Source organism: Aptenodytes patagonicus, chromosome 3 (genome assembly GCF_965638725.1).
Source record: "Aptenodytes patagonicus chromosome 3, bAptPat1.pri.cur, whole genome shotgun sequence".
In the NCBI taxonomy this organism is placed as follows: Eukaryota; Metazoa; Chordata; class Aves; order Sphenisciformes; family Spheniscidae; genus Aptenodytes; species Aptenodytes patagonicus.
The window spans coordinates 6,714,124-6,731,317 of NC_134951.1; the positions used below are offsets into that span (position 1 = coordinate 6,714,124).

Consider the following 17,194-nt stretch of genomic DNA (forward strand, 5'->3'; position numbering starts at 1 on the left):
TCTTCTCTTCACCCGTCCTGGAATGTGAGGGAGGTATCGGCGCTAACCACATGCAACTCTTGCGAGTGCTATGAAAATTTACATGCCTGCGAGGAAATACAGCCTTTGTTTTATATTGCATCTGAAGAGTTTGAATGCCAGCCATGAAGCGCTCTGACGCAGCAGCGTGTTGGGTGGGGAGCTTTGTCTGCTAATGCCCCCGGTGCCACTCCTGGGATGGGTAGATGGGGATTTCTCTCTAGCTTGAAGCGTGAGGAGCTCCAGGGTCAGCGTGATGGGTGCAACCAGCAGGGACGTACAACCGAATCTGGGTGATACGGCTGCTAATAGTAATTTCTAACTTTCCATTTCAAATGCTCTCCCGCGTATGATTTATGGATATGAGCCATGCCTCATGTTTTCTCGCTGCTCACTGGTTGCTAAGAACAAAGTTGGCCTTCAGGAAGCATTAAACCATACACTCTACATAAGATGTTGAATGTTTCTGAAGAAATGTAACAAAGAAGAAACTCCCTATTAGACTATGAGAAAGGGAGACAATACAAGATGTTTCTTTGTTTGATGTGGCACTTTGTTCTGTGTCCAGCTAATACATGACTCTTCACCACAGTGGGCTGGAGAAGCTGCCACAGAGCTTTGTAATGAGCATGGCAGCCTGCAAAGCTGGGATGGAGACACGCGTTTTCAAAGTGTTGCTTCACGAGTTGTGGTTGTCTTCCCCTTTTAACAGGTGGTGGCCTTAGGAGAAGTGCCTGATGGGACGGTGGTCACCGTCATGGCTGGAAACGATGAGAACTACTCTGCAGAGCTGCGAAACGCTTCTGCTGTGATGAAGAACCAGGTGGCCAGATTTAATGACTTACGATTTGTGGGCAGAAGTGGAAGAGGTAGGCGGCTGCATTTTACATGTCCATAATGAAGCAAGAACAATGTCTAGACGTCAGACTTACTTTGCAATGAAATACTGATTAATTTGTAAATAAATCGTTGTCGGCCTTTCATTTGGAGGGATGAATGCGTGCTTTATTTGCAAACTTCAGCATTTGTGGAAACCAAGTTAAGAGTTTCTCTTAAGTTTTTTCTGACTCCTCACGTCTCTGTACGTTTTCACGAGACACAGGTTTTGAAAAATGATTCACAGAATACCTGCTTCCCTGTTTTAATCACACAGTAAAGGTAGAAGGAAATGGGGGTGTTGGTGATCTGAGTTATGTGTAGTCAGAGAGTGTATCTCAGGCCACGATAGTGAGAGATGGAGAATTCCCTTTAGCAGTAGAGCTGCTTCTGAAGTTGTTGTAAAAGACCTATAATTAAGGGGATTTTGCATATCACATGTGCTATAGGTTATATTCTTTAAGGGCTTACATCTTCAAGGGCTTACAATTATTGGTGGAAAGCTTTCTAGTGACTTCCTTGCCCTTTACGATCAAACTGCGTATGACCTGCAAAAATAAGCCATAGTTTTCTTTTTAGTAAACTGGTTGACTTTTTATGAATTGCTGGTAAGCTTGGACTTGAACTAAATTTAACCTTTACTTTAAATTACAGGGTAACTTTCAATTTTTTTTTTTTTTTATGTTTTTTTGAAGATGTAGAGTGCTGTCATTGTCTTCCAGCTGTTTAGGAGCTTCCTATAATCTGGAAAACTGCACTGCACTCATAGAAAGACTTTGTAATCATTGCAAGTTTGCAAGAATTCCTCTTTCAGAGTCTTGTAGCTGCTTTCAAATTTGAGGTAATGATTGAAAAGATAGCTTGAAGGAAGGTGGCACTTCAGTTTTTGCTGCAGGAATCTTCGGAGGGATTTGTTGTATCAGTCGTTGATTCAACCTACATATTTTTTCCTTTATGTACTTGAAGTAATTATTCATTTTTTAAACTAGCCCTGCATGGGCCAAAACAAAGCAATAGAAGTTGAACAACTGTGTTGGGGAATTAGCAATAAAGCTAATTTTACAGTAATATTCTTTAGAAAGCAGTTGTAATTCATCTTAAGGAAGGAAAGAGTATTTGTCCAAAAAAAAATTAAATATACGACAGAGGCTTAGATAGTCTAAATCAGTTGCCCCACTTCTACAATTGCAAGTGCTTTGTGAAAGTGATTCCATAAGCATGGCTTACAATGGCTATTTTTTATTTTAGTGACCTGGCCAACAATTCTCTTTATCATTTTACAACTTGAAAAGTATCGATAATAAAGAATAACTTGAAACACAGAATAACTATCATAAAAGTAATGCAATATAAATATGGAGTTTATTGCCCTTTTGGATAAGGAGTTACCTATCTCTTCCATTTGTCTTGCTTTCTTTAAAAAAACCAGTCTGCTTTGTTATTCTGCTGATGGATTAGGTTTGAAAGTTTTCTGGCTCCATCACTACTGCTGCCTTACAGTAAAAGTTCAGTAGTGTATCAGTGTTTCAGTAGTGCTGAAAAAGAACTGAAATGTGATGTAGTACTTCTGATCTGTGAATTTCATTTGAAACCTATGATATATACTTTTTATTAAAGCATAGGAAATGAAATAGAGGGCCTAAAGCCTCAGTAGATACGGCTACAGACACATACGAACAGAAACCTCCTAAAATTTGGTTCCAGTAGTTTAATTTATATTTGTATCTAGCAGACTTGGAATAGACTTTTTCTCTGATCAATCTGGGTAGAATCTATGGAAAAGCGATAGTGTACTTTTCAAACCCTCAACATATTTATTTAAGAGACTTCAAAGAAAAACAAAGGGTGTGCACTGTTTTACTATATTGGCTTTCTGAGTTTTGGCTAGTTTCCCAAATAGCAATTTTTATATTTAAAAAAAAAAAAAGGAAGAAAAAAGACAGACTTAACTGCTTGCAGACTTTTCACGCATGGAAGATGAAGAAAGCTTCTTTTGATGAAGTGTAATTATGTCCAAACAGAGCTGACCCCCTCCCCCTATATTTCTTATGATCTTAACGGAAGAAAGTAGGGCTTTTCCTTTGAAGCAGCCGGGACTCGGTGGAGGATCTGAAATGCTGCATTCTGCTGCCAGAGGCAGGATGGAGAAATTGGTCCAGACTTGTCTTCCAGACTTAGAACAGAGAGGGGGAGAGAGAGAGAGGGAGAGAAGGAGGAAGAGTTATCATTAATGATAGATTTTTAGAACTCTGCTTAAAATAGCAGGGAAAGAAAGCAGTAGTTGCAAACAGAAGTGAGAAAGCTCCTTACATAGACAAATATCGGTAGATACAGGTCTTGAAGTAGAACAGGAAAAATAAAGTAATAAAGAAATCATTTTTCAGTGGCGAGAAACTAATCCACACCTGTTCCTGACTTTAGATTTACATCTTTCTAAACAGCTCGCTCTTTGATCTCTGTATCTCTAAATTTGATTGTGAAGTCTGAATCATCAACTTACCACTTCACCTCCTCTCCCACGTTTTTTCTTGCTTCCCAGGGCTCAATGGAGAAACTTGATTTTTATACATATTAATGTTGCTTGCCTGACAGAAGCTTCACGTTTTTGTTTGTATAATTTCTCTTAAACACCTTTTCTGGATTCATAAGAATAAGTAACCGGGGTGCTTTATGTGAATGCAGAAGTTGTTTGTATGTGGTTTTCAGGCGGTAGCTCACTTTTACAAGCCCGATCCACAGCACAGAGAAGAAAGAATTCCTGTCTTCAATAAGCAAAGGATCATAACCTTAATTTTGTTGTGTCCTGATACTTTAATCACATTAGCATCTAACTGAAAAAATATGCAACACACACAGGCTGCCGAGTCTCCTTTCAAGCTAATTTCTGGGGTTTGCCTTGTGCTTCAGCATATGTCCATCTCGTCCTCCTCTGTGTCAGCTCGGCTCACATGTGTGAATAACAAAGAATGCACAGTTTAGACACACTGAAGCAACAGTGCCAGATGACTGCTTGGCTGGGGAGTTTAATAAAAGAGAACTACAATTAGTCTTTAGCCTCTAAAAGTGGATAGTTGAAATGACTAAGGGCAATAAAGAAAGGTGATAAAAAGTGCATTAAAGGATTTCGTAGCTGAGGAGGGATATCTGTGAAGTATCTGTGGAAGGCATAAGCATCACTGAAACGGGGGACCTTAAAAATTTATTTTGTTCTTAATCCCGTAATATGTAAATCATCTCTTGAAAGCTCTGGAACCTGAGTGCGCTGGCGTGGCCGCGCAGCTCCCCCCGATGAAGTGATGTATTGTTTACCGAGTGTGAGGGGGCTTCCGCAGTGTTACTTCATTAGTGCTTCGGTTTGGTAGAATCCCAGTTAGGGAACAAAAACAGTTTCCCTTTCAAATTAGATGCTTACCTGTGCACCTTAGGCTGGCTGAGAGGTGACAGTTTAGAAGTGCTCACAGGTAGAGGTCGAAACGTAGCCCTTATATATTGAGCGCATTTTTTCTGTCCACTGTATCCTGTTGAGATATATTTAGTGTAGAAAATTACGCAAACTTGATTTTAAAAGGTCTTACAGTATATTTTGTCAGGTTAATTTTTAGTCATGATAGACTTTTATACTTTTTGGCATATAAATCTGAAGGCCAAATTCTTCATTCAAAGTATATGGAAAATCCCTTTAGTGTCTTTGTTACCAATAATATTCTACTGATTTTATATGGGTAACTGTGATCTGAATGGCGTCATCACACAATTTAATAGTCAGAACTTTTTGACATGATAGGCTGGCACTGAAGGAGGCCTTAAACCTGTCCCTGACGAATTTATATATATCCAAGCAATAGGCTGAATTCCTGCTTGGAGAGGGATAAAAGGCACGGACCCTTTTCAGCCCTAAACAGGCAGGCGTGGAGGCACTATGCGCTTCGGTAGGGCTGTTGCTGTATGCCTGAAGGCTGCCTACGCACACGCTGTACGCTGGCAGGACACACAGTTTACCTCTGGGGACGGCGGATGGGCAGGACTGGGCAAAGACTGGACGTCCTACATACACCTAACTCTCTTCCTGTGACGATCACTCTCAAAAGATTTGAGAAATAATCCCTTTCCCAATGAAACTGGGGAAAGCCACCCTCAGCCATGCATCTCCACTGAGGCAGAATTCGGCCTCCTGAGATTTTTGCACCTTTGCTGGGGCCTTGACCTCCCCTCTACCCTGCATCTCTCAGAGTGGTGGGCACAGCTGGAGCGCAGCTACACCTGGAAAATCATTTTACTCTAAATGACAGTTATATTTCCTTAAAAAAAACCCGTGTCACATTCTAGTTCGTGAAAAATATAGCCAAGACAGTTTGAAGTTGCACTCCTGATAATAAATGATGCGTGTCTCAGGCAGGTTTGGGGGATATACGACTTGGACCAGAAAGAAAGACCAATTACTAGATTTGACAGCCAAAGCTCTGTTCTGTATTATGCCTTATATATAAGCTGTTCTATATTAGGCTCAAAAAAACTGCATTAAGTTTGTGCTGTTACATATCGTTTAAGATTTGTGTCTTGATTGAATGCCTTCAGAGTTCAGCAAGAGGAAAAGCCCTAGCAACAAAAATGCACGCATACACAGAGGGGGGGGGGGGGGGGAAAGAGTTTTAAGTGTCTGGTAAAGTAGCAGCTTAAATGAGCATGAAGGCCGAAGATTGCTGACTGTTTTATTGAGTCACTGTTGTACGCCCACCTTTTCCTGTCTTGAAACAGTTTTCAGTTTTGACTATCTGACATGACTAACCGTTGCATATCTAGCAGATTACAACTGTCAGTGAGTCTCCCAAACGGGGGCCAGCGCCTTGTGAGAATGTGTGCTTTATTTCTTTTTAATGTTTTCATTCAGCTAAAGGCTGCGGATGATCTTGTGCAATCTCTGCGTGAATTTGAACTTGGAAAAATAAAAAAAAAAATGCAGACTTACGATAGCAACATACGTGCACACAGCAGTTTCTCACCCTTATGAAAGTTGGGGGCTTTCTTAGTATTTCATAGATGGAATGTATGTAGGGGAAAAAAGTCTGTTCCAGTAATAATGATATCATCGTATTACCCCTGGCATACGAAGGATAGGAGACACTGATTCCCTGTTAAAATAACTCCCAGGAGGAAAATACATTCTTTCCTCATCTTATTGTAGTCAAGTCAAACAAATGAAATGATAAAACTGTGTGAAGTAAATAACATGTGGCCACATTCTGCTCTCTGTCACACAGCTGCAAAACTGGAGTAAATTTTTAAATTATCTGACTTGCTTTGGATTTACACCACTTTCAATACAGCAAAGAATTTGGCTTGTCCTCAGCAGTGAATCACTTTTGTTCTGTCATTGTATGATGACCCATTATTAAATAAGGAACATTTAGATTGTCAACACATGGACATATTCTTGACATAGAGTAAAACTAAAGGGGAGGAAAACTCCTATGGTCAGTTATGTTTTTAATTTTCACGATTGTGGTAACGACAGGGAATAATTTTAAACGTCTCTGATTCTTTACTGAACATGCATGTGACTGTTTTCATGTTGTAATCACTCATTCTTTGTTGTTTTTTTCCCTTTGTAGGGAAGAGCTTTACTTTGACAATAACTGTCCTGACAAATCCCCCCCAAGTCGCTACATACCACAGAGCTATAAAGGTTACAGTGGATGGGCCAAGGGAGCCAAGAAGTGAGTATTATATTCTTATTTTTGCACTTACATCTGCTTAATTTTGTTTAACAGAGACCCATAAATGAAATATATATCTTTGTCAAACATTGGTTCTTGCTCAGCAAAATATGTAAGCGCATGCTTAATTTGGAGTCTATTGGACCACACACATACTTGCATTAAACATACACTTAAGTGCTTGGCTGAATTTGGGCAATCACAAACCTGATTCTCATTCACATCAAGGTCTTGATACATTATCTGTCAGTGTAAATGAGAACTAAACCCACTGTATTTATATATAATCTGATTTAGGCATAACAGATACAATCCTGCAACATGCTGAATTCCCTAAACTAACTCCCGTAAGCTTCCAACTGAAGATGTTTAGAACAAAATAGGAGACTGATCTTTCAGGATCAGTCCTTGCGCAGAGAGAAAATATATAATATAGTGCCTTTTTGTTTGCCCTTAAATTCTTTTGCCATCAGATAATTAATGCACCTGGTTAATCTCATCATACCTGAAATTGGTTTTCAGCTATGGACTCATCATAGACCCCTGGGGGCCAAAGAAAGATAAAAAAACAGTATATCAACAGCGTGGTCTTTGTTTCTTATTTGTGCACAGAATATATATTTTATTTAAACCTAGCCCAGCAGATTTTCACTCAGCACGTTTACCTCATAGCAATGCACTTACTAACTTACTAAGAATCTATTTGCAATGATCACTGGCTATATTTTTATGACAATTTTGTTTTGTCATGTTCTAGCAGTTTTATGGGTAGCACTTATTTTTAGATACAGTCAAGTCTGGTTAATCCCTCATGATTTATATGTCTGTCTCTCTGTCTAGCACATTTAGCTGGTTACCAGTCTCATATCATATGGGTATCACTGATGAGCCAGTTCTGGAGTTTTTTTTAATCTAACTGGAGCGATTCTTTCTAAATTGATTGGATTAACCAGGTATAGCTGTATTTAAATTACATTTAGAGATTAAGAACTATTTATGAATAACCCACATTAAAAAAATCCCTGTAATGGAAGCATCTCAAATAATTATTTTGCCTTTGATCTGCACATACAAATGAGACCCTTAAGGAGCTTTCATGGAGTTTTGTTTAAAATACCACAAAGACAGAAGAAGTAGAAAGACGTAGACAGAATTCACGCAGTTAAGTGTTTCTTGTGCTGATAGATGCTGTGGTGTCACCTCCTCTTACACGGAGAGACAGGAACTGAAATGCCTTCTGTAAGAACTGTCCAGGCTGTAGAGTTTCACCTTGAATAACAGATAAGAAAAAGCAAGCAGCTATGGATAAATTTCATTACATAGATACTTGCATTGCTACCTGCTCACAGCTGAGGTGTCCATCTGTCACAGCAAGGGAATTTTTGTTCTGTCTTCTCTCCCGAGCTGAATCAGTTCCTATTTTTAACTTTCACCTGCAGCTGCTGCTCCATGTAGCTTACTTGGAGACACTGGGCAAACTGCATTCATGGAGTAAAAACCAGGGAATAAGTTATATATCATTTAGCCATTCCCATTTGGAGGCTGCTTCCATGTATGTATTGAGGCATCCCCAAAAGAAGAGATCTCCCAGCAGAGGACACAACCCCTGTGAAAGAGGAGAGCGGTTTGAAAATGATGTGGAGAATAGCGTGGACTATGCTGTGTAGCACAGAAAGGGAACCTGCTTGCATTGGGACTAACCGTTTTGGTGATCAATGGATTAAAAGTGAGGCTGTGTTCATATAAATTAATAAGATTTCCAAGTTCTGCTGGAGTTTTTTAGTTTAGACCTGAAAGGCCTCTGTACGAGATACCTGTCTGCTATTCTCATTGAATAGCTGAACCTAGGAATGCTCAGTAACTTAGTTCTTACAGCCTAGATGGGGTTATTGTGTCTTTCTTAATCTTTATTTTTTTTTAAAAAGAAAGCCAAATTTGAGCTTGAATGGCCATCTGAATTTTAATATTTTGGCTAAATACTTAGTGAAGCTCTACTCTGGCGTCAGTTTGGTTCTGCAAGTTCTGTTATTGCAGTCTGATACTTTCAAGGCTATGACACCTCCAGAATAACTAGTTATTAAACTTGAATTTTCAGGGAAAGGGTAGCTCCAGTGAGCTGTGGGAGTTTCACTGAAGTTCTGCTTCCTTCTGAGAGCCCCTGCACTCGTGTAGATTTATTACTGTTTGGTAGTATTTGTTGAAGAAGCGTATCTGGCATTTACGTTGCTTGAGGAAAATTAGGTGGTTGGGGGCAATAAGGAATTCAAGTCAACGAGCGGCTCTGATAGCAAATGTGTTTTTCTTAACAAATTATGTATCGGCAAATAGTGCCCCTCTCTGCCAGGATCTGTATTTCACTTTGACATCCCAAGCATGTTATCCTAGTTTTCCTCTCTCTGGCAGCTCAAGCAGAGCTGTCACATCACAAACAACTTTTTTCTTAATATACACATCTGGCGTTGGCAGTTGGACCAACTTCATAAGAGCACATGATCATCATTCATTACAAGATTAAAAAGTACCCCATGGCATCATTGATGTTTTTTAACTTTGATCTTTTGCAGTTGTGATTCATCTCAGTTATAAAACTTCCCTTTAAAGGAACACAACCGATGACTTATTAGAACCTTCATTCTAAGTAGCGTAAACATAAAATTATGCACATCTTTACAAAATGTCATTTACTTTGTTGCCAGCTTATCATTTTAAGACATGACATCATGCTTCAGATCGTGAATTTGTAAGGCTTGTTTATAGGCAAGGCACTCTGACCTTCTGTTGGCACGTTGACTCGAGCGAACGAATGCTGCGTGCTTTCCAGCAGCAGTAGGAGCAGCAGCAATACCATGACAGATATCACAATCGTTTAGAGCCTGACTTTAAGAGTGCTGAACAGTCATGGCATGCAGTGACTCCAGTTGGTGTTTTGGATGCTCAGCACTTCAGAAAGTCAGGTTCTTAAATGTAAGTGCCATTTAGTCATATTAAACATATGCTTGTAGAAGCTTGCTGCCTTGCCTCTGGTATTATTTTAAAATATTTTAATGGAGACAGTGATGTCAGGTTGCTCTATTAGGAAAACCTGCCCATTTCTATATGAGAAAAGGTATTCTGATGATTTTTCCTTGGAAAAGATTTATTTATTTTTAACTATCTGTTTCAGTCTATGTAGATTACCATCCAGGGACATCTGCTGTGTTGCACAGTCTTTGTGCTGGACTGAGCGCATTGCACTCTGAGTGATGGAGTCTAGAGATGGGGTTGTATAAGATCTTTGGGAATCATGGGAAATCCTGCAGATATTTTTCTCTCCTCATATCCAGGACAAAACCTCTGCCATATGCACATCTTAGCCAGCAGAGCTGCCTTCCAGCTGGGAGGGCTGAAAGAAGTTTTCCGGATAAGTAAGTTGTCATGAGGTCATAACTGACCAACAGATAGCAAGAGATCACTGTAAAGGAATTAAAAGAAGAAAAACATAGAATAAAAAAAACCCCAAACCTTTACCTAAGCCCCCCTTTAATGCCTTTGCCTTACCTCATTACAAATACAGAACTAATGATTTGTCCTTCCATAGTGGTACCTTTAGAATAGGAGACATGTCCTCCCTTCTGGCTGCTTTTGGTAGAAACCCAGTCAGGAGGGAAATCATGAGGAAGGAGGGAGGAGAGGTCTATATATTTTTATATTTTGCCTGGCTTCCAAAGACTTTAGTTCGTCTCTAATTGAAGGTAGTCTCCAAAGTCACCGACCACAATTTTCTCTATCAGCTTGAATGGAAAAGTGGTTCTGAGCTTTGAACTGAAGCGTTTCGGTAGGAGAAAAACCGCGCTATTTCATTCAGCTCCCGAATATTTCTCTGACGCTGCAGCTTGCAAGGTGCACACGTGATGAAAGGTATGAGCAAACATCGCCTTTGTGTCTGCACGCTGCAGAAGCCAGCGAAAGCCAGTGAGAGGTTCTGCTCAGCCTTTGTATTAACTGTTTGGCCTACCCGGCTTATAAAACGCAGATAAGTGATTGAGATTTTTGAGATTCCTTGACTTAGAACCACGACAGTTTTTAGGAAGTTCTCCCTCTTTTCTTTCAAAGGCAGAGGGTGGAGGGAGAAGTCTGGGGCTAGTGGAATGTGCTTTGGAGTAGAACAGCTTTAAATCTTTCAGTATTCTTGTTTTAAATTTTTTTTTCTCTTTTTTTTCTGCCCCCCCCCCCCCCCTTTTTTTTTTTTGTTGACTGGCTGTCAGGAGCTGGGCTGGTGGCCAAGCAGGAAATGACACATCGAGAGGCATTTGTGTTGTGCAACATTTTGTGGAACTGATGCAAGGATACATTGTCTGTTTACGCATTCCTCTGCTAACAGCCTGCATGGCAGTAATTTTATTCAGGGACACATGGCATGCTACGGCAAGGAGCTAGATCCTTAACATCTCTTTATGCGGAATTATCACAGCAGTTAAAACACGCTGTGTGTCCCCCGTTTAGAATATTCTCTGGCTTGCCTTCAAAAACCACTCTACCAGCCCCCTTCTTCCCAAGAATATATTGATTTGACTGTGGTTTTTTGCACTGTGGTATATTGGGGCAGTGCAGAGAGAGAGAGTTTGCAGAACGAGAGGAAATTTTACAGGCAGGTCCTGCTTTGTGCATCTACCTCAGACTGTAAATGTAGCGTTGCAGTTTTTTCAAGCGATGCGTTGCACACTGAACATGGAAGTTTGCATCTGCATGCGTTTTGGCACGGCGAGGAGGTTCTTAATTAAAGTCAATGCTAAATACCCTGAGATACGATGAATGAGTCCTGGGTTTTCATCCAAACCGAAGTTAGAAAATCTGTGACTCGTGCTGGTGTCTTTCAGAGTGACAAATCTCTACTGAGATTGACTGGGTTATTCCGGATTTCTCCCAGCATAAGTGGGAGCAGAGGAAGGCAGAGTGGGCGGTCTGGTGGTTTGCAAGTTGCTCTAAATGACTTTGTAAAGCTTAATGTTTGCGTTATAATGCCCTTTCGTAAGAAACGAGGCAAAATGTGATTATACAGCCAAAGAAATGTTCAGCGTGGCTATGCTGTGGGGTTTAGGTTCTTTTCTGTGACTATCATTGGCATATTTGAGCATGACTGCAGTCCACTTACAGGCTGGGACCTGACCTGTGCTCAGGTCCCCAGTAAGGAGTTGCAGTGTTTCTGATTTCAGTGGTACGACACCAGGTCCTTTTTGCAGTGTAAAATGCAAGACATCATAGTTTCACTCACTATCATTTGCTGCTGGTTTATTTTTGCAAATGTGTGATTTCACAAAACCGTACTAGTTGGGGACTGGAGCTCCTGAGCGTTCCCAGAGGCTGTAAGAAACTGGTAGGATGATTCAAGTGTTCCTCATCAAAGGTGGCAGACATTATATATGCTAGTGGTTTAGGTTTACGTTTGAGATGGGTGTGTAACCCACAGAGCAGGGCTTCTTACAGTTACCCTGACCACAATGCACGCCTCTGGAACAAGGTGACCAGGAGGCTGTCGGGGGTGGTAGCTGCATCCCAAGGACCAGTCCTTTGTTTTTTCCACTGCAGCTGGTGCATAAAAACTCGTCGTCTGAGGAATAGACTATGAGAGTAAAAATAATTTCTTTTCCGGTGATCATAACTTTTATCTGCTGGTGTAGTGTGTAGGGTAAGATGAAAGCGAAACCTACTTAGTTCACTCATGGCTCGAATTCATACACTGCAGTTCTGAAGTCTCAGTGATCTATGTGACACTGGCTGACTCTCTCCATATGAGGACGTTGCTACCCAGGGAGGTGACATGTATTCACTGTTACGGTGAGAGGGAAAAGACCTTTAGAAGATCATGTAAAACAAATAGGCAAGACTGAGCATAAAACCGTCCCCTAAGATGTCCTCACCAAAGTAATGCAGTCTCAGTTTGCATTTGTCAACAGAACAGATTGTTTCCATCCCGTTGTAGAGGGAACACTGCTTCCAAACTGCCTATTCCTAGTACATTTGGCATGTAGGATGACCATCACGGTGTTTTTTTGATATTGCGGCTATTGCTGTTTGTATTCAAAAGGTCTTTCCAAGCTACAAATAAAATCATGGCCCCACTGTACTATAGTTGTGCTGCATAGTCATATGATAAGAGAGTTTTGCCCTGGATAGCTTACAGTCTCCATTAAAAATACAGATGGGAAAAGGGATTATAACTAAACAAATGAAGTCAACGGTGGAAGTGAGTTCATTCTGTATCTCCATATGGCACGACTATGAGGAAAGGAAAAGTGAAAGCCATTTTTATAAGTCTGTGACTCTCCTCCATGAAGGTACTGTGGAGGAAGATGGTATAAAAAAGGCATTAGAGTAGCTTTCCGCAGACCATTTTGTTCCATACTTTCCTCCGAAGAAAACTTAAACTCTTGTACACCTTCACTTTTGTGATGTATTTAGCTTGTTGCTAATAATATAAGCATTTTTTTCTCGCACTTCAATGTAGCACCTCTTATACCTCTCCCTCCACTTTCCAAATTGGGTTGGGAAGTAGGGAATGGGACAAATATGTTTGGGAGACGCTGCATCAGAGTAATGTGAGTAGAGTACTTATGTAGTTCTTCCTTGCTGGCAATCCCAAATTTCTTTATAAATTTTGTGCAAAATTTATTTTTATTCTCCATATAAACTTCATTCTCCACTGAAACATGGTCATCCCAGATGTGAAACACAGATGCTGATTTAACCAGACAAGGAATGCAGAAGAGGAAATGAGGAAGAATATCATACTTAATTCAAACTTCAGGGGAAGAAACTTAGTAATGATCTCATGCTGCAGTATGTTTGGGATGCCGGAAACCTTACTCTTCCGAAGAACTGGGTTCCTTAATGCGTGTGTCTGCTCAGATCCCCTATTACATGTCTCACCTACAGTAGACCAGCTTACCCAGCACAATAGTGGCTCACTGTCAACTGAGGGTGGCTTTCAGCTCTCCAAAAATTAGACATATAGGGTAGGTTTCCTCTGACGTGAATGAAGAGACACAGGCACTTGCAGAGAGTGATTCATCCCACCTATCTTAATGCCTATCTAAGAGTGCAGTGAATTGCCCTTTAGAGCTATCCGTCCCTTTCCATTGATTATAAATGGAGGCTAGGTGACTAGCCTAGACTAGGCACCCTGTTTTTGAGATGGCTGAAATCAGATGAGATTCTGAGATATAATAAGGTCCTAAGGTGTACCCAATCACTGCTGTGAAATTCAGACAACCTGAGTTAGCTTTAAAGCAGGTAGCTCAGGTAGTGATAGCGGTACAGTCACAGATAACATGGAGCTCAGCATGGGTTAACCAACTGTTTGTCCAGCTTCTCCGGTGGATGCTTTGTCTTCTGTTGAACTGTGAACAGTCCGTGCTACATTTCTGACAATGTAAGGAATTGTTTAAAGCTGACTTTGAAGTGTCTATATAGCTGCCATAATGAATGCAATACAGCCATACCTTAACAAATGGTGCTATCTACTAAGGCGTCATTATCACCTCTTGCAGGATTTCGGTAGTCACGTACTGCTCAGGTCCTACCCGGCTTGGCTTGGGTGAAGTGCTGAGATGAAAACTCAAGTTATTTAGCTCTAGGCATAGTATTTAATAAGATTCTCACACTAAGTAAAATATTGCAGCTGCATAAGAAAGAAACAATATAAAGGTGATAATACAATTTATAGGCGTTACCTATGGGTGTTACCTATAGGTGAAGAATATTGGGGAAAACATTTAAAGATTTTACTAACACTGGGAAATACTCTATGTTTCCAATGTTCCTGCTTCACATCAGAACATATTAATTGTTCCTTTCTTATCCAAACTTAACATGCTGCCCATTCTCCTTTGGTTCTGAGATGTAATCTTTCCCACAGCGTGGGAAGGCAAACCCTTTTACCTGATTATTGCTGGCATAAATGTTTTTTGCTTCCATCACTCTTCAAACTCTTGTATGTGCATTTTGTGAACTTTACTCCCACTTTATAATATCCTGCTTCTTTAGTAGCCCTGCTAATTTAAATTCAGGATGCCAAACAGGTATTAATCAGGGTGCTTACAAGTGTAGAATCTGCTTCCTGCCCGTCTGTAATCCATGTGAGTAATGCCAATTAGTCATCTGCTTCCTTAAATCTTCATACACTTTCTCATTCTTGCATTCCTGCAGTAGTAGACACGGTCTTAAATGTCACGTGCAGTTAGGGGCACTTGACGGTGTTTCGTTTCATTGCTCTTAGAGCTCAAGAGGAAAATCATCACCTCCACAAACACCACAGAAGTGTGCTGTGGAAGAAATGCATGAGTCCAGCTCTTGCATTTGTAGTTTATTTTGCTAGAAAGAGGGTTCTAGCTCATTATGTTCCAGAGTATCACTTCACATGTCGTGAGACAGGTAGACGATTATATACAGCAGTTTCACATTGGTGCAGCATCTTCTTGGAAAGGAGTAGGCACTTGCAGGCACTGATGTAGTACCAGGTATGTGTTTGTTTACATATGGTAAATCCTAGATTAGTTTTGCAAAAGAAGCCCAATTTTAACTGGTTGTATTAAAAGGGATCAGAAATCCAGAGATTACCCATCAAAAAGGGATGGTACTCACGGTTATTTGTTGTATTTTGAAAATTCAGACCTGTATTTCTCAGTAGTATAGAAGCTGGAAAAGAATAGAGACCTAGAAATACAATACACGATCGCTGTGTGGTACAATCCACTGGTTAGGAGTACAGAGGGTATTATACATGGAATACATTTTTTTTTTTTTTTTGCATGTGTACATACATAATCAAGGACCCAGATTCAGATTCTTACACAACAATATACTTCAATTAATTCAATTTATCTAGTGAATTTATCAAGCGCTGTAGACATATGAAGTGCGATAGAGTTGGTTCCAGGTTTCTAGGATACCAATTAAACTAAGAATAATTTAATTTTTCATTCCTTGGGTCTCTTATCACCATAAACTCTAGATTTGTGGAACATAATTTTTGCTTTCACACTGTGCATTCTTTGGCTTTGATGATCTGGGCTATGGGTCCAGCCCCACTTTTGCTCTTTTTTGATGTCTTTGAACAATTGTGTATAAACCAGCGCTAAAAAAAAATTACCACCTCTGTAGACAGAAGTGTTGACTACAGAAGAGGGCTCAGCAATAGAGCTGTGAATGTAAATTATTCAGTGTTTTAATTCATCAGCTAAGCAGTCAAAATGAAAATCCTTTTTGTAAAGGGACATATGGGTAAAATTTTCAGAGAGACAGGGTGGATTGACTCTCCTTAACTGTAGTTGTCTAAAAGCTAGGTACGGTGTCTCAGCGAGTCATCTCTGGCCCGTTGCGGTCAAGAGAGAGATGTATGCATGTGTTGAAGCTGATTTACCCCACCCTAAGTATCTACAAGTGTCAGTGTGCAGATCTCTGGAGGTGAGTGGTGGTGAACTGTGACTGCAGAGGGCACGTGGAGCAGCATGGACCACAGGGCTGGTGCTCAGTGCCGTGCAGATACCTGCATCGGCTTTAAACAAGCTACCTGGCTTACCGGCAACTGCAGCAGCACACAGCTTTGAAATGCTTCTTTATACTCCTTCTTATCGTTCTTTAAACCTTTTTAAAAGGGGGCCTTAGTGCCTGCTTTTTCAAAAGCCACATTGAAGGGCTGCTCTTTGAAGTTTGTTACAATTTAGGATGTTGGTGAACCCCTCCTCGTTAGACATAAATAGCCAGTGTGTGATCTTTTCTGTTTTCCTCTTCCATGCCTGCTTGGTTGAAACTCTCAGGCACTCAGTGCAGAAATGTCCATTGTGGTTTAAAATGTTGCCTTTCCCCATGCTGACATGCTTGTTACTGTTCCTCTCCTAAAGGCTGTGGCCCCTACAGCTCAGCCATAGTCTGGCTTTTATACGCGATCCTCATCAGCTTCACGGCAAAGTCAGACGGTTTAATTAGCCTTTATCTTTTGCTTTGGAAGAGTGAGCCCAGGGTATGCCTATTAGTGCCGTGAAGAGGTCTCATGCAGCAGTATTCATTGCCTTCAGTATGACACACAGTCATAAGCATCCCCGAGAATTAGGACAGCAGAATTACAGCACATGGATACTCGGACTCGGTATTTAGGTAGGGTTTGCACTTTGCATGTATGCAGACTTACCGATCTATGTTACTAGTTTCACTCTTGATATTTGCTATTCCTGAAAGATGGGAACAAAAGAGAAACCTGATAGCAGCTGGCTCGTAGGGATAGTCTTTATTATAGACAGGTAGGAGAGAGCAGTAAGGACTCTCTGCTCGCAAAATCCAGGTAACAGTGGTTGTTCTTTAGACCCAGCTCGTGGATGAAGGAAGCTTTCTGGGAAGCGTGTTTACTTCTGTGTGGGATGCAAAGTAAACACCTCCCTAACTATATACATGCCATGCAACATTAAGAATTAAAATGAGAACTATTTTTCTCTGGTGACTCGGTGTAAAAGGGAATAAACAGTAGATTTAAGGTATGTAACAAGGGGATACTTACACATCAGATAAATAATATGTTGACATAGAAGAAATAGATCTTTTTGATTAAAGGGCAG

At 40.5% G+C, this 17,194-nt stretch overlaps 1 protein-coding gene across 7 annotated transcripts in view; it reads left to right on the forward strand.

Moving 5' to 3' along the window:
- Nucleotides 1–17,194, forward strand: part of RUNX2 (RUNX family transcription factor 2) — a 228,634-nt gene that overhangs the window by 70,940 nt on the left and 140,500 nt on the right. For all 7 annotated transcript variants that reach the window (XM_076332625.1, XM_076332627.1, XM_076332626.1 and 4 more), the window contains 2 exons: nt 731–887; nt 6,504–6,608. In XM_076332625.1, coding sequence (XP_076188740.1) covers nt 731–887; nt 6,504–6,608 — 262 coding nt within the window. The remainder of the gene's footprint in view (nt 1–730; nt 888–6,503; nt 6,609–17,194) is intronic.